This window comes from Eschrichtius robustus, chromosome 11 (assembly GCF_028021215.1).
Source record: "Eschrichtius robustus isolate mEscRob2 chromosome 11, mEscRob2.pri, whole genome shotgun sequence".
Classification (NCBI taxonomy): domain Eukaryota; kingdom Metazoa; phylum Chordata; class Mammalia; order Artiodactyla; family Eschrichtiidae; genus Eschrichtius; species Eschrichtius robustus.
In genome coordinates, this window is record NC_090834.1 from 74,361,135 (window position 1) to 74,385,842 (window position 24,708).

The following is a 24,708-nucleotide window of genomic DNA, read 5'->3' on the forward strand; positions in this document are numbered from 1 at the left end:
GGGCCTACGTGAATGACTACAAAAACAGTAAAGTCTAGAAGGGACTGAGGTTTGTTTATTTAAAGCAAAGCAAAATAAAACAAAATTTTCTATTTTCTAACAATTAAAATAAAGAAGGGGAGAACTTTAAAAAAAATATGAGACATAGGTATCTCTGCTTGGGAAGATGATCACAGCACAAATAAAGTTGAATTCTTCAGCTTCTGGATTTAGTTCCTTATCTGCATCAAGATGAATGAACTTCATCATGAATAAGAGAACAACCTCGGTTAAGAGAGACTGAAAGACCAAGGTGGGGAGGAAGACGGAAAAGGCCCAGCTGTTAGCACGCCAGGGCCCTAAGGGAACTCGGAGATGGGCTCAAGAAACCTCTCAGGTGATCTCTGAGGAACCCAAGAGAACAGGGAAAATGCCAGAATATTACAGACTGAATAACAAGACTGGAGAGCCTATAACCAACCTCTGCAATAGGCTAAGCTGCATTCCTAACTGGGCAGATATCAGCACATGTAGGAAAGGAAGCACCAAGGAAAAGCAAGCAACTCGGTAGAAAAATGGGCAGAGAATAGGTACCAGCAATTCAGTGCAGAGGAAATACAAGTGGTCAATAAATATAAAAGGTCCCTACCATCATGAAAATACACATTAAAATAACCAGATACCATTTATCTACACACAGCTCAGCAAAAATGAAAAAGATTGATAATATCAACTGTTGGCAAAGATGTGGGGAAATGAGCGCTCTCACTAGTGGAATATACAGCTTTCTTTAAAGGGCAGTTTGGTGGTATTGATTAAAATTAAAAATGCATTGTATATTGACCCGGCAATCTGAAAGCCTCACACATGCAGAGGCTTGTAGAAAGTTCTACATTACACAACTACCTACCACAGTAAAAGAGGACAAAAAATAAACTATCCAAGATATGGCACATGCTTAAATACATTATGGTACCTCTACCTTATGAAGTACCATACAACAGTCAAAAATAAAGGTAGCCCATATACACTGATACAGAATGATTTTCAAGATCAATATCATTCATGCTATAAAAAAAGCACAAAAAACCCCTCTACATTTATATAAGCGCGTATACGCACATATATGAATAGAAAATAGTTTAAAAGGATCCCTGTTAACTTGGTAACAGAGGTAACCCTGGGAAGGTGACCAAGGATATTTCTCTTTACCTTTTGCATTTTTTAAAAATTTTTCTTGCCTTTATTGTGCTGATTTTTTTTTTCTTTTGGCTGCGCCATGTGGCATGTGGAATCTTAGTTCCCCGACCAGGGATCAAACCTGCGCCCCCTGCATTGGCAGTGTGGAGTCTTAACCACTGGACCGCCAGGGAATGTCTTCACTTATTGTACACATGTATGTATGTATGTATAAATAAATAAATAAATAAAATTTTTTTTTTAAAAAGAATGAACAACGAAAACTAGGAAACAGTGAGCATGTACACTAGGAGTAAGTCGTGTCAAACCTGCCCAGTTTCCTTCTCCTAGGATGAAGGTGGAAATGCCAATGTCACTCTGAACAGAGTACCTGCAGGTTAATGGCACAGGCTTTCATATCATCATTATGGACACAACAGAAAAATTCAGGCTGGATGACAATGCTAAGAAGCAGAGGCAAACCTGACTGAATACCTGTAGTTAAGAGTTACTGATTCAGGGCCCACGGGGAAACTTCCAGGACAGTCTTTGGTCCTGTTCTGTTCAACATATTCATTCATTCTTCCAATCTCTCACTTACTCACTCAACAGACACTTGAGAGCTTATTATATGTCAGGTGTGCAGAATATACAAAGATGATTCCCACCTGAAGCCTAGGATACTGAAAAATAGAAAAAAAAAAAAACCCAGCATGACAAATGCTTGACTGAGTTGCTAGGAAGCTCCAAGGGTAGAGCCTGACCCCAACCTGGCCTCTTGAGGGAGGTCACTATCTATATCAAAGGTCTGATCGTCTCAGGAAAGATATCATGAAGCTAGGAAGTACCACTAACACCAAAAATCACATACACGTGAGTTGGAAAAGGTGGCCAATATAAAAACATCCATGTGAAACCCATTTGCAGTTACTGAAGAATCCTGTCTTTAGGTTGCTGGAGGACACCACTCTTGTTCTGTGGCCTCACTAACAGACCTTTGTCAGAGGCCTCTAAGCAGAGGAAGGTGTCCAGAGAGTGAAGAACGGGGCTCATGTCAGATGAGGACTGGCTAAAGGCACCCTGACTTTCTAGGGCTACCCCACCTTCTCCAAGCCCATGACTCCACTCATGTTTCTCCTCTGCTTTCTCACAGGGAATCACCCACAGTCAACAGACTCAGGAACTTCAAGATCCCTGATGGTACCCTGGTTGGCCCACTCGAGGGAAGAGGCAGCTGGAAGACAGCTCCCAAGTCAGCTCCCAACAACAAGGTGGGCCGTCGGTGGCATGTTTCCAGTTTGCAAGATCTTTCTTGTCTGTCCGCTCCCTCCTCCCCAATCTTAGCCCCAGGGTTTTCCCTTCCACCACACACTAGAGGAGAAAGACTGAGAAACGTACAACCAGGTACCAAGGCTGTGTATCCCAGGCAGTCATTTCACCCTCCCAGCCCTTCCGGTTTCTCTGTTTAATGAGGACAGTGGACTAGATAATTCCTAGGGGACCTTCCAGCTCTGCCTGCAGCATGTGTAGGCTCTGTAAACAGTCTCCTCCTGGAAGAAGTCACCATTTAAAAGGACTTCAAAGAGAGGGCAATGCTTAATACGAGTGAGCGAACGGTGGAATTCTGGGCATCCAAGAGTTCTTACTTGGGTTCCCCCACCTGTGTAGGGAGCGCTCTGGCAGGGACCCTCCATGGGGACTGACCTCTTCAGTGACGATCGAGATAGCACCTGTGCAGCCTGGTTCATGGCCCTGACCCAGGCGTTCATGTCCTCCTGGGTGTCGGCACTGAAGTAGTAGGTCCTCATGCCCGACTGCTCGGCCTGAGAGCCCCGGGTGGAGCTATTATAGATGAGTGCTCGCATCCCCATGTGCACGGCCTGGAGGGAGAAGACGGAAACCCACGTCAGAGAGGTTAGTGTTCATCTCACTTCCAGGAGCAAAAACCAGAGACACCCCGGCCAGGTTCTCCCTTCTTCCAGACTAAAAGCCCATGCACCACCCAGCTTATTTCCACACCTGGAAAAAAGTCACGGGCTGGATTCCCTTTTCTTGGTGAAGCCAGGCCTAGGAACAGCTGTGTCTGTTCCCCACAGAAAAAGCCCCGCAGCTGTACCTGTTTCCTACTTATCTTACTCCCACTTAGGGAGGGGCACACAGTCAATTCAAGGTTTATTTGAGAAAGAGATTTTTTTTTACAAACCCTCATTCCATAGAAGCAGACTCTCGGGAATCCCTGTTTTGGTTCTTCTGAAGCACCTGCTGACTGGAACTGATTCAAAAATCAGCTGCTCAACAGCAGGCAGCTCGGTGCAGATATTCACTCTGCTTCCTGCTTGGGCATGAAACATGATGTACGCCCACCAAGGAAGCTGCTCTTTTGTCTCGCCAAAGAGGCAATACAAAGTTCAGCTGAGCAGTCTGACACTTGACTGAAGACCCTGGCACACCTACTATACGTCAGGAAGCCTCAAGGTGCTTTCACATGTTCCACAGGTACTGGGAAAAGCAACCGCAATGGACTGCGAACAAGAGGTTTTCCCCCTTGCGCTCTGATAAGCAAGGTCCTTTAAATTTGCAAGGAAAAAGCTCACCAAATCCACATAGGAAAATGATGTGGAAATAGGAAGATTTACAGAGTGCCTACTATGTGTCTCCTAGGTACTTCCATGACTTTAATCTCATTTTAATCCCAACAGCCTTATAAGGAAGGAACAGAATCTCTTTTACAGATGTGGTAAGTGAAGCTCTGAGAAGTTAAGTAACTTTCCTAGATTTCCACGCTTGGTCACAGATTCTTCACAGCACCTATTACCTGGCATTCTTTATTTTACATGCTTGTTTATCATCTTTCTCTTCCCTGCAGAATCTAAACTCGATGAGAGCAGGGACTCTGTCTATTTTGTTCACTACTATATCCCCAGGAACAGTGCCTGGTGCATAGTAGGTGCCCAATAAATATTTTTTGAATGAATGAAAAGTTGGAGGCAGGATTCACACCTAGGAATATCTGACTCTGAGTCCAAGCTTCTCTGTACAGTGCTCTCAGGCTCTATCCAGAAATGAGTCTGATACAGATCACTACTCTGATAATCTGGATCCAGAATGACAGACAGATGCCATGCAAGGACCAGTCAGAGAAAGCAAAATGAGAGAACTAAACAGAAATCTGGAAAATGACATGTTTCTAAAATCACCAATGGTCATGGATAAAACCTCTCAGATGAACTGTCAGCATTCACTTCTCCACTCACATGCCTAACATCCAGGTCCAAAAACGTTATTAAATACGGGCCTGCTTGTGACATTCACATATCTGAATCCATCCAGCCCAGTGCCAAGGGAGTCCAGGCAAACTCGGCCTTCAGCTAAGGGTTCCACAGCGGCTTCTGGGGCAGGCATTTACTTGAGTAAGCTAAGGTGATTCACTGAACAATCACTGACTTACAGAGGACTAAACATGAAACAGAAGTAAGCCTAAACCGACCTTAACTTGGGAAGTATAAGGAGTGTCATTCACCACAACTCCTACTACAAATGACTGCTCCATGGTATCTGTTTGCAGAATGGGACTAGCCCCATCTACCCTGGCAGAACTAGCGGATGGCTAGTTTTCCTGGAGAAAGCTCTGAATGGGTAATCAACCATCTATAGTGCAGTGATACCAGACCCGTGGATGTTCAGAAGAAAAGTACCTAACCCGTCCGGAGGACTTAAGGAAGGCTTCCTAGAGGAGGTGGCCCCTGAGCAGACACCTAAAGGACAAGTAAGTAAGAGTTGGGGAACTCTTCAGGGCATTCCAGGCTGTGACTAAAGCTCAAGGGGGGTGGGGGTTGGGGGGAACGATGGCTCCTAAAGGCCACCGAGAGCCCTGCTTGGCTCATCCTGCAGACCTAGCGGAGCCTCAGGGCGCATCTAGCACCCTGGCTCCCTGACAATGCCTAGGAGCTGCCTGGCTGCGAGTACAGTTAGAGAAGACAGACAAGACAGGACCACATAACCCTTTAGGCTCTGCCTATGCACCACTACAGATACTCTGAACAATCTCAGGCAAGGTGCCCTAGCAACAGTCAGAGAATTTCAGCTCTGCAAACTGAGAAGAATTGACACCAGAGGCAAGCATAAGGCCCAGGACACAAAATACTGCACACTCCTCAGTATGCCCAAGAACATGGATCCTGAACTGTCCCAGGGCCCATCCTCAGGTTCCTAAAAGAATGACACTGCAACCCAAAGGGAAGGGAACTCTTTCACACTCAGGAAACCACAGCCCTGTCTGGAGAACCACCTGAACATCACCCGTTCTGTCTGCAATAGCTTTTCTCCCTTCTCAGACCCTGAAGACCCCAATCATCCCCCCAAACATGCATGCCTTCTGTCTCCCAGAAAAAATATTTAGGGAACACTCTTGGTGAAGCCTATTTAAAAAAAAAAAAAAAAAAAAGAATGTACAACACATAAAAGATGTTTTCCTAGAATGTATTTTCACACCTCCCAACGAAGTGTTAAGATGAACTATATATAGTTATTATAATCAGTTACTCTGAGGATATCCCAAACGCTGTCCCCCCACCCCCCAAATTCACATGCAACAGTGTTATCCCAATTGTTTGCCCAGTAGCAACACTAAACCCTAGAAAGGAAGGTTTTTCTGAGGAAGGCTTTCAGGCTGCAAAAGACCAGTGTGACACCCATCGAACAAAATGTTTTCAGAGCCAACAATAAGCAACAGAGGCTCTGAACAATTTAATAGAACAGTATTCCTAAAATGATAGCAATAAACATTAATTGTAACCACCTCCCACCTCCTGCAATGTGTATACGGGTGACCAGAGTGAGACATGGAAGAAAAGCAGAGAAGAAGAGAAAGAAATTGTCCTCCCTCCCTGTAATGTAACTGAAAGAGGACAGAGTTCAGGGTGGAGATCTGCCTCCATCATCTTCCAACTTTGGGACTGTAGGTAAGTTTTTTCAGCTCTCTGATCCTCGTGTTCCTAATCTATAAAATGAAGCTAATGATCCTGACCTCACAGGCTCCCCACAAGCATCAAATGAGGTAACACGGATAAAAGCAGTTCTCAGTCACAAAAGGTTTTACAGAAATAAGGCAATACCATATCACGCAACATGAAGCGAAGGAGGATCCAGAATCTTCAACCCACAGCAACTCTGGAGTCACCGGGGACAGCAGTGACAGCGGTAAGAAAGCATGAGAAGGGCTGTGCTGATACTAGTCACAGAAATAGCGACAGGAAAAGAGGGGTCTAAATACTTAAGCAAGGCTGGGGGACTCAAAAGCTCAGATACAATTGAAAGTACCGTGATGTGATATTACTCTTGTTTAAAGAATTTATGACTTTGTTAACATGAGTCTGAAACGCTCAACTTCTTAACTTCTTCCCCCCAACCCCCCAACAGAAACAACTGCTTTTGTGAAGCCATTTTGGGGAACACAACGTTTCTTAGGATGGAATTGCTGCACTGGAGGAGCGGGGGGCAGTACCTTAAAGGAATACTTGCGACTTATGCGATCCTCGGGGGCCACTGTTGAGATCACGTAGCTGGGCAGAGGAATGCTCCCAAGGACCACTTCTTCTCGGCTGTCTTTGAATGGAAAAACATATCACAATAACCTTCTGTGGCACCTTCCTTGGGCTGGTCCATCCCACTGCCCTAGTTCAAGGCTCCTCATCTCTCCCAGGATGACTGCAATCACGGATCGCCCATTCAGATGCTCTGGGGACCTTTGTGCTAATGCTGGAACTACACAGGTGAATCAGACAGGGCCCTCTCCCCGAGGACGGGGACAGGCATGTAAACACGCTCTGCTCGACCTGCTAACTCCTGAAATACAGAGGCATACCAGGTGCTGCAGGAACACACAGACAGGAGTGGCACACAGCCTGGGGAAGTGGAGAAGGCTTCAGAAGGTGACATTTAAACTTTTGTAAAGGATGGGGAAGGGAATTCTGGGTGGTACACACCTCATAGGCGATGTTAGAGCAGGTGTGAAATATCCTACCTTTGATGTCTATTCTCTTCCTCCCCCAAACCGTCTTCGTTACCAGAGGTAACTTCCTAATGACAGAATTGGTCCCACTGCTCTCCCACCCAAAGGCACTTGCTGACTGTCCACTGGATACAGAATGAAGCCCAACTTCCTCTGCCTAGGGTCACAGCCCTTTTGCATTTTGGCTCTTATCCACCTCCTGAGCCTTATCTCCTAGTGTGTGCTCCGTGCAAGACTCACTCTGGCTTTGCAGGTCTGTCATTCCACTTTCTTCTGCTTCTAGAACTTTAATCAAGTTGTTTCTTCTGCCTAAATGCCCATCTTCCCCCTACACATGGGCAAAGCTCTACCCATCCTAAAAAGCCCAACTCGAGCCCTAATTCTTCTAAGGAGCCTGCCCAAGTTCTCCAATATGGAATTGGCTTCTTGTTCCTCTTGAACTGCCTAAGCACTTTGGATGTCTTCCAAAGCCTAGTCTTGTCTTAAAATTAGACTATCTCTTCCTCCATATTTTGAGCCTTACTTCCTTCTCACCTTTGCACAGCCCCTAATTCTATGTACTGGGGCTCCACAAATGTTCATATGGCCAATTTAATTCACCAGTTGCCCATCCAATAACAGGGGATAAATCCAGAGAACAGGTTACAAAATATAATGTTCACCTATACTTCCCATCTCTCCAGATTGAATCAAAGGTGTGCCTGTGCCCCAAGTGAGGCAGAAGCTGGAAAACCTCCAGATCTTGAGACCTTAAGTAGAAGGCAAACCAGATTCTATTATTTTAACTCAACAAGTGGCACTTCCAGTGCTGGGACTGGTAAAAATGAAATCACCAACCGTGCACATATGTAAAAGTGAACACTTTGGCAGGTTAACAGGTTATCAATTAGCTCAGGCCACTGGTCCATGCACTGGATTTGAGAAGACCACCATTTGCATCACCTCACCACCCCCTCTGGCACAAAGACCCCTTGGTGGCCTGAGCCTCAGCTCACCTTTATAGTAAAACAAGCAATAATCAGCCAGCACAAACCACCTCCTTTTCCACAGCCTCATCCCAGAACTGTCCTGCAAAGCAAAGGAAACTAATCAGGGCAATATCTGAGCATACCGTTCCCCATCCCCAGTCATGTACAACCTGATTCCGGAACCGAGACTTGCCCATATTCACTCTTTCTTTCAATAAATTAATAAGTTTTTACTGCATAGCCATTCTTTGAATAGGACATTAAAATTTAGATCCAATGATGGCTTATCCCCAGGAAGTTTTGTTTCCTATAAACAGACTAATATATCATAAGCATCCTCCTTTTAGAAAGGAAGATATGAATTCAAAAATACAGTTCTCGGGCTTCCCTGGCAGTCCAGTGGTTAAGAGTCCACGCTTCCACTAAAAGGGGCGCGGGTTCGATCCCTGGTTGGGGAACTCTCACATGTCGCGCAGTGTGGCCAAAAAAACCCAAAAATACAGTTCATCCGTTAAGAAAGAAATCAGTTTTTAACAAAAGGGAAGTTATTTATTTATTTATTTATTCCTTCCTTCCTTCCTTCCTTCATTCACTGATTCAGGTGCTACACTGTAAAATACCTTCACTTATACTGATTAGAAAATTGGTTTACATAGTATGAAACAAAGAGTTTAAGTTAGCTAATTAATCAATGAGGCAAAGTTCTCATTTGACTAAGTTCAGTTATCTACCACAAAGGACTGATTTTGCTGTGTTTTTCCTTCCTTTCAACAGAAAAAAACCTGGATTTTCTTGTGAAAATTTTTTAAAACTATGACTAGGGTAGGAAAATAGTAGTTTTAGGGTCACTTTTCTCCCAAACCTAGGAAAATTCCAGAGCCATTTTTAGCTGTTAAAATTGTCTTCCTTCTGCAAAAGTTTTTGACAGGCTTAAATTTTAAAAATTTTTATTCATTCTCCATTTACTAAAGTGTTAAAAACTTGCTAAGCTCCTGCATTTCTTGGTTTTATCTTCTGCATTGACCAGGTGATCTGGCGTATGATACTTGCTTTGTTTGAAAAGCTCTTCTCCATCCTTCCACATCTGCTTCAAATGTCACTTCCTCTGGAAAGCCTTTCAGGATTCCCCCAAGCATAGCTACATTCTCTCTGCTGTGTGCCCACAGCACTGTACACAGACCTTGGTTACAGCTACAGCACAGCCAAGGAGCCGAGGGGCCTGGGCCAGGGGGTGTCTGTTGGGGAGAAGGATTATTTACAATACCTTCCCTCTACCTCCACATTTCAAAGGAGCATTCTTTTGTTTAACGGAGACGGGGATGCAAGTGGAAAAAGTCAGAGGGTTAGATTACTCAGGTAAGAAAAGGGAATGAGAACAGAGCTGTGAGGGAAGAGGGAATCATTAAGAGAGGGTGGTGCCAGAGGAGTATCGGCCAGAAGAGGCTGGAGAGCTGTGGGAGCTGCCATGCGGAGCAGAACTGGGGGGAGAGATTTCAAGGGGACATTTAGGAATTTATTCTGTGTGGTGTGAAAGGTGATGTCTTCCTCTGTTTTCCCACAAAGCCTTTAGTAAAAATGTACATCATTGCTCTCAGAATTTGTGTGTTTTTGGATAACATGCTACGTGAGAGACTGTGCTGGGTGATGACATGACACGTGAGAGGTGTTTCTATGTTTCCCCCTGCAGACTATGACATGAGTTCCTCAAGGGCAGGAACCACATGTTACTTATCGCTTTGTCCTTGCTGTGAGAGCACTTAGAACATGGCAGGCACTTGGTGGGTGGGTGGGTAGATGAATGGATGGATGGCAAGAAGGGAAGGAAGGAGACAAAAGGGACGTGTTCTCTGACCCTGGGAACTCACAGCCTATCCAAGGCCAGAGGACCAGAGGCAGAACAACCGCCTCTGGTGAAGTTGTGGTGAAGTGCAGTGAAGCTAGAGATGAAGGATGGCCTGTGCGAGGAGGAGCAGCTGGTGATGGTGCTGAAGTTTCTAACCTGGGTGCCTAGGAAAATGGTGGTACCCCACCAAGATCCAGAAAAAAACAGGTTAGGGGAAAAAGACAGGTAAGGGGTCAGGAGACAATGAGCTGAGTTTGGCTGATTTGGAATCTGAGGTGCTAGGATGCTAGGTATGTGTGTTAGACTGGGGGAAAGGAAAAGATGGGATTTTTCAGGCAAATGATAACAAAGGCTCTTTCGCACCAGGAAGGCAAGTGCTGGCAGAGGATTGGCGGTAAGGCTGGATTCATACTGACCCACCCACACTTGGGCCCGAGTCCCAGGACAGCCAAGAGCACTGGGAACCAAAGCGGTTAAGTGGGTTTGGGGAAGGAAACTGCAGCCATTGAGCAGACTGCCGACTCACAAAAACGAACAGCAAGTCGCTTAGCACAGTGGGCAGAATCTACTGGCCTCAGACAAACTCAGGAACAGACAGCTTATTATGAGCCTGTTCCCAGTTCCCGGGGGTCAGGGTAAGGAAGGAATTCAGCAAGAACTACCTCCCTGCCACCCCTCCCTCCTCAGTCTCCTCACCTGCTTGTGCAACCAGCCCCTCACCACCACCGGAACATTGGGGTTCCTCCGAATGGCTTGGTCCCTCTTCCCAAAGCTGTGGACTTTACTGCTGGACTTTATGATCTAGGAAAGAGCAGACTTGAACTCTAGCAGCACGGGGGATTTGGGGAGGCCCAAAAAGCACTTGCATGATAGGAGGGCTGTAGGCTCCCTGTGCCTTCATCTATGCAGCAGTGCCCTCTGATCAAAAGAACAGCAAGAAGACAGAGAATGGGCGTGCACATGGCCGCAGCATCCTAATTAAAAGGCGGGTCCAAGAGCTAGCAAGCTTCCTGTTTGGGTCACAGAGGAAAAAAAACGTAAAGGGATTTTTCAACCAACTTTCACCAGCAGCTGCTGGCCCTAATGTGTCCTATGGCTTTCTGGAGCAATGTTACATTCTGGTCACAGAATTTGCCCATTTCCAGATATTTACCCCTCCTATCTGGTTCACTCCTCAGCACCCTCCCCTTCTCTACAATGCTGGTTCTCTTCCCTGCTCCTCAGTCAGTGCTTCCATATCGTGGGCACAGAAACCTCTGTTGTGAATCTCACCATGCGGTCTTTGACACACATGTGAACAGAGGTGTGGCCCTCCAAAGACATGACAGGAAAATGAAGAATGCGGCCAAGGCCGTAGATGTCAGTCCTGGTTCTGTCAGCAATCACCTGTTTTCTTGGACGTGTGACATAACCGCAATTGGCCTCAATTTCCTGATCTGTCATTTGGGGAGAATACTTATTACATGTTTCCCTCACAAAACTATGGTGAAGATCAAATGGGTTTCTGGCTACAAAGGGGCCTGGCAAAATACAGAAGAGGGGAAGTGGCCAGGAGCTCACCTTGGGGCCAGGCTTGGCCTCCATGGTAGAAGTGGTCCCGGCCGTGGACGTTTCACTGACCATGCTGGACGGTCTTTGGTTTCTCTCTTGCTTCGACATATGTGGATTTGGCCTGTGGGGAGACAGAAGGGAATCCAGTGTATAAGTGGCCAGGCTGCAATGGGAAGTGGAATCTGAGATTTATTTCAGGTTAAACTGGTTGATGGACCTTAAACAGCCCAGGACAGATCTTCGAGACACCACCTAACTCCAGACTGCCGTTAGAGGGCCACGACACCCAGCCTACCCACGTGCTTCAGGGAATCAAGAGCATGATAGATGGGCAATCTCCACAGCCTGACACCCCATGAAGGGGCCAGGTCACTGCGCCTGCTGTCCCAAGGTCCCCACATTTATTTTCTTACTCGGGTGTCTGTGGCAACTGCCCCATCAGATGGGCACACACGGTTTACCCCACTCTTCACAGCAAAAGCAATCCACACTCCTTACACACACACACTCACACCTCCATTTCCCCTGGCTCCCAAAAGAAGCTGTTTCTAATTAGTAACAAGGAACCACTTGCGCACACATCCACACCCCCAGATACACAGAATCGCTTACATAAATGCCAGTGGGGCTTGCCTCCCAAAATAGATTACTCAACAAAGAGTCTTATTCTAGGAACACTCCATTAGCCCCAAAATAGAGCCATTGAAGATATTAACCCCTTGTGCCATGCCTGGAGAGCAGGAAGAAATGAAGCACGCCTGCATCCCCAGTGAAGTTCCCCTTGATGTGTCCCCGTCAGCCTCCAGCAACATCATGCGTCCCACCAAGAAGGTCCACCTGCCCTGGGAGGGCCAGTGCCCTGGGAACATCATGGTATAGCACTTAAGAGCCATCACAGAGAACCCTTCTTACCTGCTTCCACGGAGCCCCAGCATTTGCCAGTCTTTCAAAGCAGCAGCGGCAGCAGATGACTCCACACGATGCAATCCCTATCCTTAAACAGCTCAATGCTTGATTCCCAGACCCTGCTAACTCTAGGATCTGTAAGCCTTCCTCAAAGTGTAAGTCCCAGCATTCTATGGCTGGGTTGTCTGCTGCTCTGATGGGCAACAGGATCCAGGTAGCTGCAGGCTTGAGGAGTGGAGAAAATCTGATTTGGAGGCCTGGGCCAGGGCCCTGAGGAGATGGAGATGGAGGTGGAGGATCCAGGCAAGACACATCTGAGGAAGACACGCTCTGGATGTCTGTTCACCGGGCTCACTTTTACACAGGTGCTACGAGGGAAAATCCTAGTTTCCACCCTGGAGACATGCTGCTTCCTTCAAAACCACTGCTGCCCAAAGGATAAGTGATCCTTCCCACACCCCAAGACAGAGACCTGACACCCTGTACCATTAGGGAAGTCCTTCGCAGAAGTAGCTGTGACCCCCGTGCTCTCTGAGCTGTACCAGCAGCAGGACCACTGCAGCAGGCACCAGCTTTCCAAGGGGCTGGGCCCTGCCGGATGCTTGGCAGCTGGAGGTGCAAGTCCCACCAGGCAGAAAGATCACTGGCTCCTTGTCAGCTCAGGCACTTACTCCAGATTCCCCACCCCCGGCCTCCATCCCAGCCAGACTTTTGTTACTGCTCCCCACTCAGAGAATGTCACCACACTTAGAGCCCGCTCACTGTTGGCAGAGGCTGTGTGCCACAGAGATAATCGCCAACCGGGGGTGGGAAGGGGCTCTGAGAGGCTGCCTTGTCCAGCCCCTGCCTCCAGACAGAACTATGCCCGAAACGTCTTCCTGGAACCTGGTCTTGCCTGACTTCAGATTTACAGAGGTTGAGACAAGGAAGAAGAGTTCTCAGATTATCTCAGTCATGGCAGCTGTATCTCTAAGCCAAAATTCAGGACACAAAGTCCAACAGTAAGAAAGGTTTGTTTGGGATTTTATCAAGTTTAATTGGCTCCCATTTAAGACACTGATATGAGGGTTATTACAGAATACTTGAGAAATATAAGAAAAAAGCTAAAACGAAAGAAAAAAATCACCATAGTCCTGTTACCCACAGGAAAGTCATTTTTAATACTTGGTATATTTACTTTCATTCTTTTTTATATGCCTGTTTTTTTTGGGGGGGGGGAATGTGTGCTTTTTTGTTTTTATATAATTGTGATCATACTGTGTTTATGATTTTGCAGCTTGATTTTTAAACTTATTGTAATATAAACATCTTCTCCTTTCTTCTTCTTCTTCTTTTTTTAAAAAATATTTATTTATTTATTTGGCTGCACCGGGTCTTAGTTGCGGCATGTGGGATCTTTAGTTGCAGCATGCGGTCCTTAGGTGCGGCATGGGGGATCTAGTACCCTGACCAGGGATTGAACCCACGCCCCCTGCATTGGGAGCATGGAGTCTTAACCACTGGACCACCAGGGAAGTCCCTCTCCTTTCTTTTAAACTCATCCATGTCATTTTAAATGACTGCATCACATTCCATCAACTAGATATGCCATCACTACTCTGTGGGACAAAGAGAGACTATCTGGATTTGTGATTGCTCAGGAAATCCAGGACAGATGCCCACCACTTTTGCCATTTCTGCACTTTACAATCTTGAGCTCTAACTGTAGTCATCTTCCTGTATTCTAACCCCATGTCCCCTCCCTACACTAGCTGCTGGGATGCTGGCTGGCCGGGGAGCTCCTCTAGCCAAAAGTGCAGGAAGAAAGATGACTTCCTAGCAGCCTTGGGTAGGTGAGGAAAGAAGGTACGACTACCACCTAGAGAGCCAGGTATGAACAGATTTCAGCTGGAAAAGGACTGTTTGTGGCCCCAACACTGAACATTAGTGAGGGACGGGACGCGGGTGGGGGGGTGGGGACAGGGAGAAACACGTGAAGACAACTTCATTCTCCACGACTATAGAGACCTCTGCTCAGCAACATCCAGAGAAAGCTGTCTTATTAGGAGACAGGACTAAAGTCCAAACTAAATCTGCCCCAGAGACGACCATGTCGTCTCTACAAACGGGCAGCGTGTCTTCACCAGGACTCCCCACTCAAGCAAAAGACTCAACCGTTACCTAGCAGTCCCTGACCTGACTCTTTGAAAGAACAAGGCGCACACAGCTACCCACTTGGCCAAGTAACAAGATCTGCATTCAGAGGATGTTCCTCTGAATCTCTTCAGCATGGGCAATGGTCTCTTAGGTCCTCCAAGGGTGACTATCACTTTTGGAAATCACTAGAAGTTATCTGGAATTTCAACTGGTTTAAAACAAAACCCAAAAAACGATGGTGGTCACGCTTGGGACACCATTTGGTATTCAAAAACGAGGATATGAAAAATGTCTCAAAAACAATTTTCTCACTTGGCTGAAAAGCTGGCTCTGATGGAAGCTTCTAGAGGTCGTTTACCACATTATTTTGAGCAGTGGGAACATCAATGGAGCATGTGTGTAGCCTCCTGAAGAGACAACTCTGAAAGGAGCAACAATCACTTGGAGGTGGGCATTCTGGCACATTTGCTTCAGCCAGTTATGTCTTACAGGTGTGTTCCCCACTTAGAAGTCTGACAGGGCAGACACTGATTTGTCCTCAACTCCCCAGACTCCTGACAGGTTTTACTCAAGAACGGCGCCCTCCCCCAGAGAAGAGAAGAAGAAGAGCCTGTGCCCCTGAGCCGAGCAGCTGTGAAGGTGGTTTGGTTCCCAGCAGCATGCCCTCAGGCACATGAGTCACACAGATGCCGGCAGAGGCGACAAAAAACTGCACACACTAGGGGAAGGCAGACTCTTAGTGTCATTCAATAAAATCTATTACCTTAAAAGCCTGTTTGCCAGGTTTCTGTGCTATCCTGATTCCCAAAGTACAGTGGGATGATTTGAACAAAGACTTCTCTTTCCTTGACTTGGGCTACATGAATGCTGATTATTTTGCTGGAGGGGTGTGGGCTGAAGTTCAAAACAGTGAGCTAGAGTTTTAACTCAATTGCCTCCCCTCTGAAAAGAACAAAGGAAGTCAGAACCACACAAAAATCAGTCTGGAGAAGCCCAGGAGGAAAGTGACCTTCATTCTACTCCGAACTTCCTCAAGGATGTGTCAGGTGAACCTGGGCAGGAAGTCATTTTCTCTGTCCCTCAATTTACCCATCTACAAAAGGAGCTGCTTCTGCTTCCTACATTTCCAGGAGCAAATGCATATAACACGGTCAGACGTAGTAAGAGAGAGAAGTTATAAATTCAGAAGCCACTCCTTTCTGCTGGGTCTGAATTTAGGTGAGTTTGGTTAATGGGCTCCTCAGCTGCCTCTCAGTCAACATCAGGAACTGGAGCAGACTGAAGCGGCAGCACAGCAAGACCCTATTGCTGTTGCAACAGGTAGGTCGCCAGGCCAAGAATCACCAACCCTTAGGGGTGGGTACACAAGGTCAAGCAAGCAGAGGGACCAGGCTGTATTTGTCCAGCACCTGCTATGTCAGGCACTTTGCCTGCATTATCTCACTTACCCTTGCAAAGCCAGTTTTACCTTCTCCGTTTTGTCAAAGAGGAAACTGAGGCTCAGAGAGATTAATGACTTGCCCGAGAGAGAAGCCGGACTCCATAACCTAGGCTTCGCCACAGAGATACCATCCCACGGCAAGTCCCAAGGTCTGGCAGAAACAGCCTTTTGCTCTTCTCAACCCCAAGAGCAACCCCCAAACCAAGAAGATCCTGGGGTGGTGGAAAGACCATGAGCCCAGAATAACGGGATCTCAACAAAGCTCTGCAGCTTACTGACTCTCCAAGAGTCACGTCACTATTCTGGGCCTCAATTTCCATTTTTGCAAAATGAGGTGAAAAGAACTCTCGTCTCACAAGGTGGTTATGTAGACTGAAATGACGCTTTGAACACCACGAAGCACTGCACTCAACGAAAAGCACTGTTTGTCCCTGTTACCAGTGGAGACTCCAGAATTTAAATCTCAGGTATACTTTATTTTTATTTCTAAGGCACTTATCTCCAGAAAGCTGAAGGTACCAGACCATTAACTTCTGAACAGCAATCATTTCGTATAAACACCTTCGCTGGGGCCTCTTTAACGTGTAATAACCCTGTGGCTGGGGGATTGGCCTCCCTTTCTTTCTCCAGGAGAAAGATAATGTCAAGAGTCTTCAAGGCTATGATGGGAGGTTCGAAAGCCATGAGAAATCAGGAATCTCTTACAAAGAAGACATCATTAGATGACATCTGTGTCCCATTAATTCCTAGAAAACTAGGCACCCCCAATTCATGCTCTATCCTCAAGGATTCTACATGGAGAACTCAGCTGAGATTACTGGGTGCATGAGAACAGGCACACTCACAAATAACCAGCCCAACCAGCATTTTTTAAGGCGCTCACACCCACTACCCTAAGGGGTTTGGGGAAAGCAGTACACAGTGAAAAGCAGGAATAAAACAAAGTTCTTGTCCCAAACAGGCAGACACCTCCACACCCCCTCTTCCCAGAGAAAGAGACACACAGACGGACCACCAACGCTCCCTGTACACACTCCCAACACCCCGGGGGAGGCTGTCTGACAGGGGTTTTCATTCAGCAACTGTGGCCTCATTACTCAGCTAAGGCTTTCTGCATTCCTTCCCCTTCTCCCCCAACTCCTCTCTTGAACACAAGCTCCCGTTCCTCCCCCTACTCCACACCACCTCGGGAGCTGGAAACCAGCCCAAACGGCACCCCTCACCTGGCACAAAAACAAGCCAGCAAGCTTCAAGGGCTCCTCTCTCCCACCTTCAAACCCAAGCACTGTCCTGAACTTGGCCTGAGTCCCGCTCTGCCGTATGAGCCTGGTCCAGTCTCTTCTGCTGTCCAGGCTCCATGTCTCTGTCTACGCCGAGGGAGAACCAGACTTTGACCTCTATTGTCCTTTTCACCTCTGTTCTGCTGTTTCAGAGATGCTACAATTCTAACCCCAGCCTTTGGCAAGCCCTTTTCTAGCATATCTGCTCCTCCTGGATTACCAGGCAGCCACTTTACACATTAGAAAATAGCCTTTTCTAATGGAGATCTGGGTACTTCCAAGACTAGGAAGAGGTAAAAGAAGAGGACAAGGAGGGAAGTCACAGGAAGACAAAAATCACTGTGCAAGCAGCAGCTTCCCTTCCACACACAGCAAAGCCACCACTGCAGCATCTTCCTCAGCACAGACAGCCGGAGACGTGGTTGCTGTGTGGCAACGAATGCATCCCCAGTGCCAATGCCCTTCGAAACATCAACATCAAAAGCCAAGCCAACACCCAGGTGTCTGAATGAACTAAGGACACCATCATCACCTCTTCCCTTACCTGTGATTGTCACCAACACCGTCTCTTAGACCAGGAAGGAAAACTGAACAGTCAAGTTTCTGCATCTGCTTGCCAGGTGTTCCCGTTTTTCCTCATTTTTCTGCTGCCATGGCAACCAAATGCAACAGGCAAAGCTAGCCCAAGACTGCCAGTCTGGAAAGACAAGGTGCTGGCTGTATCAGCCGCAGACAGCAACACATCAGCCTCACAGCCCGGGGCTCAGCAGATGAGCTACAGGACGGACTCCTTCTCCGAGCTCAGAGTTGTAGCGCACCCCCTCTGCCAACCTGGGCTCTTAATCTCTCACTGCGAGCTTTCACCAACTTGAAACTGCAGGAGGAACGGGAGACAGCCATCTCTAGCAGCAGGAGATACCCCACCCCCAGGCATAATCAGCATATGCCTTGGAGAGTCTTGCCCTGCAGCCTGCAGAGTGAACCCCCAAAGAGGTCAAAGGTCAGGACGGTAAGTCTAACCTTCAGCAAGATAGTATCTTTTAAAGTCTTATCCTCCAAACACCACTCATGAAATTCTAGGCAATTCCAACTGTGGTTTTTTTCTAAGCAGTCCAATGAGAAAATGAAGGGCTGCTCAGACCTCAATGGAGGGAACAAGCTAAACTTCCTAGGTTGCCCAGAAAGACAGGCCAGGCAAGGGTCCTCTCCCCTAGTTAGGAAACTCCAAGGCGATCTTGGGGGCCTTGCAGCTGGCTTCTGAGCAGAGCAGGCTTCTGAACTTCCGGAGCGCATACTCTCTCAACTAGGCCCCACCTCATCAGCAAATGTTTGACGGAGCCTGGGGATCCGTGTCCGCAGCCTGCTGTCAGTCAGCTGCCAGCCTTACGGCTCCGGAATGCTTCTGTCCTCTTCCCCAGGAGCTGCAGAGGCGTCTGTCAGCGGCTTCCTGGGCATCCCAGCACTGAGGAGAAAATGCTCCTGTGCACGGCACCAACCAACAAAACCACAGCCTGGGAGGGAGTTCTCTGTGCCAAGGCTTCCGCCTTTATGAGGGCCTCTGGGTGTGGCCCTTTAAGCCACAAGCTCCCAATTCAAGAAAATCACTGAGAATCAGGAAAGAGGCCTTCAGAAGAAGAGACCAAATGATCCAATCACTGTAACTGAAGCCCTGTAAAAAGGCTGGAGGATGTTTTCTGGAGAAGAGACTACCGGGGAAGCTGGCGCCTTTCAAGCAAGTGTGAAGTTATTAGATCAAATTTCATTACTGCAAATACAATTACAATTAAAACTTCTAAGTAGCAGTAGCCTACTTACTTAGTCAACACATTAACGCCTAAGTACAGCCAAGGAAGGGGAATGTCTCCTGAAGACCACTGAAATGAGAGGTGGTAGGTGTAGTAATTAGAGGCATAGCATCTGCGGCCAGACCTGGATTCAAATCCTAACTCTGCCACTTATTAGCTGTGTGACTTCTGGCAAGACTCTTAACCTCTCTGTGCCTCAGTAGCCATGATAATAACGTTATCTTCCTCAAAGGACTGTTGTGGAAATTAATATATGGAAAGCACTTAAAACAGTACCTGATAATAAATCATAAGGGCTCTAAGTATTAGCTATACAAATAATAATAATATCAATATTATTATTAATGGAAAAAGCCAACTTTTATTCTAAGAAGTAGATTACTTCACTTAATGTTAAAGATGAAATTCTAGATCTTGAAACAAGGGATGATAGAAAATCTCCTTCCTAGAAAATTAGAGACTGAGCTGAAATTTGCCTGCCTTTTACTTTTACTCATTGATCTGATGCCTGCCTTTGGCAGCCACGTGATAAACATACCCCACTTCCACCTGCCAGCCCTTCTTGAAGACTTACATCACATCCTCCTTCATCTTCTCTCCTACAGACTAAACATGATCGGCCATAGGACAGGGTTTCCAGACCCCTTTCCATAAGGGGATTCCCCTCCTCAGGGATATCTCAATTGCTCAACATCCCTCTTGAAATTTAGTACCCAGATCAGAGCGTCTGGGGCTTGGCATGTCCTTGGGGCTCCATAAACTCAGAATGGATTAATGAAGTAGTCCACAAACACCATGGTATACCAGAACTATTCTCCCCCTTCCTCTACACATTATATTTTTATTAATGCAGCCTGGGCTTATATCAGCTCTTCCAAGAGGGATTTCCACATGCCTGTTGGCTTGGGTATACAGGGGTCTCCCCTGGGGGTCAAGGCTGCAGGACCTGTTGACTGATACCCACCTGCCTTGGGGGTTCTGACAAAGAACTCAGTAGCATAACAGAAAAGGTGAAATGAAAAAACAAACGCTAGTCATGCAACAAAAGATGCTCGTCAGCGACAGTCTCAAAAGGCCCTGCTTCCCTTAATAAATCTGCACTGTGGGTTATTAAGCGTAGTCATTAGTGCTGACCAACAAATATTTCTGATTCCCTTCCCAGATGCCTGGTAGAAAAGCATTTCCCTGCCCCCTTGGAGTTAGGAGTGGTCATGTGACTCGCTTTAGCCAATGAGATGTGAGTGAAAGAGCCAGTGCACAATTCATCAAGTTTCCCTTTTCTGGCTTTTGGCAATCATGGAAGCACAGAGATGCAGGTCCTTCAGTAAAGGTGACAGAGCTGAACCCCTCAGGGGACCTATGATGGACACATGGGGCAAAAGTGAGAACCTTAATTGTTCTAAGTCACTGAGATTTTATTTGTCGTTATTACCAGAGCAGACCCTAGACTATCCTGACTGAACCTGTATTACTGAAACAGAAACTAGAACATTCAGAGTTTATGTCCTCTAGATCCACCAGATCATAGCTTTCACATTATTTCTCTTCTCCATGCTTCTAATCAGTAAGATGGGAAACAATCTTTTGGTGGGCATGCACCTGGTATACCAAACAGCTCAGGTGAGCCCCACCTGCCAGCAGTGCGGGAGATGGGTTATCTGTTCACATCAGTAATGCTCTAAAGGAAGTCACCATGGAGAATGTTTTTTTTCTTCTCACAGGATAAGGAATCCCAAGATTATCTGACTAAAATCCATCTGAGATTGCCACTGCAGCCCAAAGAATGATGGGTTATCTGGAGGAGACTGAAGGATAAATAGAAGAATCTGGGGGTAATTCAGGAGGGGTGGGAACAGCAGGTTGTTTAAATCAGTGGTTCCCAAACTCTTACCAGAATCAGAATCACCTGAAGGCTTGTTAAAACACATTTTATGGGGGTCCTACTTCCAGAATCTCTGATTCAGTAGATCTGGGGTGGGGCTTGAGAACTGCATCCCTAACAAGTTCCCAGGGGATGCTGGTTCAGAGACCACACTTTTGAGAACCACAGCTCTAGAAGTGGTGAAACCGAGGCAGAGGCTCTGGCGAGAGGAGTCAATGTGACGGTTAACAGACCTTTGGAGAAGGAAAAGAAAAGAGCCAGTTTTCCTTTTTCTACCCAACACATTAATCTGAGAGCTGATATAAAGACACAAACGGTCATCTCAGCCTTTTTTTTTCTCACCACATAACACACTACACAACAAAATTAAGCTCTTCTAAGGGAACAAAGTGGAAATCATATTCCTTAGCACAGTTTTAAAAAATGGTTTCTGGGAAGGCAAATCATGTCTCACTCACCCTCCAGAGCTCCCCCAGGATTTACCTGGAGGAAAAGCCAAGTCTATTTCAGGAGGAAGCAATTTGGATAATTGGCTGCATTCTCCCTCTCCAACCTTATCTCTCCTTCACAATCCTCCATTACATGTCAGTCTTCTTCTGGAAGGTTGCCTATCTCCACTTCATTGAGTTGTTCTTCTGGGGTTTTATCTTGCTCCATCATCTGGTACATAGTCCTCTGCCTTTTCATTTTGTCTATCTTTCTGTGAATGTGGTTCTCGTTCCACAGGCTGCAGGACTGTAGTTCTTCTTGCTTCCACTGTCTGCCCTCTGGTGGATATATAGGGTAATGCCTTATTTCTGCTAGTGTTGGAGGGTCTCCTGCAGAGGCGGGGGCAGCTGTGGCTCATCGCAGGGACAAGGACACTGGCAGCAGAAGTTCTGGGAAGTGACATGTCAGTCTTCTTGCCAAGGCTGGTCACACTTCCCTCAGCTGTGAATGACCCTCACACTCATGCACACTTATCTTCATCCTCCCCCTTCCTCCAGTTTAGGTCCAGACACTTCAAGAAAGTCTTCCCTCTCTTTCGTCCCCATCACAGCCAATCAATCACCAAGTCCTGTCAATTTTACCTCCCAAGTATCTCCAGAATCCACTTGGTGCTCTTCGTTTTTCATTCTAACTCAACTAGTATAGATGCCCCATGCTCTCCCCTCTCGGTCTTTGCACAAGTTGTTCACCTTGACTGGACGGGTCTCAATTTAAAGAACATCCTTTCCCAGCATGGAGAGGCCTTCCACAATCCCGGAGCCAGGTTACAACCCTCTTTTATCAACTCCCTTTGAACCCTATGTTCCCTCTATCCTGAACATTTATCGCATTTGTCATCTCTTGTTTAATTATCTTCCCTACTCAACCGTAAGCTCTTTACAGACAGGACCACATTTGTCTTGTTTGCTGCTATAACTGCAGAGTCTGGCATAGCCCCTGACACATGTATGCACTGACTAAGTATTCAGTGAATAAGTGCAGCAATCACCACATCAGTTCATAGGAATCATCCCTTCCTCTCAATGCCTAAAGCACATTCTGTCTGCTTCAAGGAATGTCTGGCCATATAGTTGTACCCATCATCTGAAATGAGCAAGCACCCCTTATGACATTCAGGAAACGGGATCTAGAGGGAAAAAGTGACCCTTGAAAAGAAGGAATATCTTTTCCTTGGAAACTGGATGGAATTGAGATTAGCTGCAGAGATATTTTGGTAGGATAAAGAAGCTACCTTCTCAGAAGTGGTCAAGGGATAAAGTCTTCTGTTAACAATGAGAAAAAGGATGTGTGACAGAGGTGTTTAGTGATGGAAAATGTGCATTTCTCCAGAAGCTCTTATTAAAGTTGGTAACTTCTCAAGCTAAATATTCTGATGGATTCTACATCCAGACCTTTAATAATGACAGGCGCCTGTGTCTCCTGGATGCCTAAGGAGGGGGGCTGAACTCAATGACCTCCCAAGAGCTTCTAACCTTCAGGATTCTATAAACAAACTCATTCCAAGCTGGAATTCAGAGAGTCCGCATTCTGGCTTTGTCTTTACACAGCAGGTCTTTTTCAATGTAGGAGACAAGACAATCTTTACCTTGCATCCCCTCTTTCTCTAATAGTATTAATGCTTTCAAACACCCCCCAACCCCCCACAAGCCCCACAGTCTGGCTGTCATGTCCTGTGGGCCGCGAGCACCAAAATAATTGAGCAAACAGCTTCTGACTAGTGCAAGGGTTAGACCTGACCAAAAAGAGATCAGGCTGGGATGACATCCTGGCTTTTCTACTTCTAGCCAGACAACTTTGGGCAAGTGACGTGACTTCTTTGGGTCTTAGTATCTTCGTCTCTAAGATGGTGATGATGGTCTACCCCTCAGGATTATTGTATTAAATGAGATATGCATATAAAATCCCCAGCACAGAGTAAACATGCAAGGAATGTCAGTATGATCATAATTACAGATTTTTAGTTTTAAAAATTCTGTTGGATAATGATTCTAAGTTGAAAACACTATTGAGATGAAATAATATGTTCGGAATTTGCTTCAAAATAATCCAGGGGTGAGGGGGAGGGTATAGATAAAATAAAATCAGCCATGTTTTGGAAACTGTTGAAGATGGGTAATGAATATATCGGATTTATTACTGTATCTCTCTACTTTTGTATATGTTTGAAATTTTCCATATTAGTTTAAAAGTTTAAGTACTGAGAGAGGGAAATGCTGTAAAAATATAAATACTGATAATTTAAGATTATACTTGAACATATCTAGGTGACTGAACAGAAGAAAAATGATTTGAAGGGGAAAAAAGAAAAAACCCTTGGGAATTCCCTGGCAGTCCAGTGGTTACGACTCCGCATTTTCACTGCCAAGGGATTGGGTTCAATCCCTGGTCAGGGAACTAAGATCCCACAAGCCGTGTATCGCGGCCAAAAAAAAAATTTTATATATATATATATATATATATACACATATATATACACACACACATCATACATATATATGTATCTGTGTGTATATATATTTTTTTATAGAAAAAAAAAGAAAAACACTTAAAGCCAATGTCTCTATTAGTTGCTCGGACAGAATTGTTTTCTTCAAACAGAACTGTCTCAAATGATCAGAAGGGAACACAGACACTTGCACACATTTCTCTGCCTTCGTTTTTGGGAGAACACCTCCCCAAAATGTATGCATGGGCTGTACATGCATTTTTAAGCAGACAAGCCCTGGGTGGTACAACCTACCTCTGAGCACCCCAGAGGCCCTGGTGAAATGGGACTGAGGGGCAAGAAGGTGCCCGTGTTAGGGAAAGCAAGCAGAAAGGACTCAAAATGTTCAGGGACAATGGGTGCCACCAGCCCTCCTCTCTTCTAAGCCCTGGCTTTGGGCTCCTATATGAGGCCTCCTCAGGAGGTTGGTTCAGCTGGACCTGAGGCTGTATTTAAGGTACTGTCACAACAGGTGAGTGGGTCCTCTCAGAGCACAGCTAGTGTGTTAGGTGATGCTCGAGGGGAAAGGGATCATTCGGGGCAAGGGAGCTTTGAAGAGGCTCTGACAACAACCATCACAGCACATCCCCATATCACCTCCCGGCTTCCACATCTACCCGCTGAGAGAAGTCTAGAGATTGACAAACAGAATTCTCGAGTTTCACCTTGAATCAAACAATCCACGCCAAGCCCCTATGTCTGAGAGAGAAAACAGTCCACAAGCTTTGTTTTAAGCAAATGCCTTTAAGCTCCC

At 46.2% G+C, this 24,708-nt stretch overlaps 1 protein-coding gene across 6 annotated transcripts in view; it reads right to left on the bottom strand.

Moving 5' to 3' along the window:
- PLEKHA7 (pleckstrin homology domain containing A7) overlaps positions 1-24,708 on the bottom strand; it is a 208,872-nt gene that overhangs the window by 58,375 nt on the left and 125,789 nt on the right. For all 6 annotated transcript variants that reach the window (XM_068555733.1, XM_068555731.1, XM_068555729.1 and 3 more), the window contains 5 exons: positions 11,540-11,651; positions 10,676-10,780; positions 8,164-8,236; positions 6,662-6,762; positions 2,863-3,038 (listed from right to left, as the gene is read on the bottom strand). In XM_068555733.1, the coding sequence (XP_068411834.1) occupies positions 2,863-3,038; positions 6,662-6,762; positions 8,164-8,236; positions 10,676-10,780; positions 11,540-11,651 (567 nt within the window). The remainder of the gene's footprint in view (positions 1-2,862; positions 3,039-6,661; positions 6,763-8,163; positions 8,237-10,675; positions 10,781-11,539; positions 11,652-24,708) is intronic.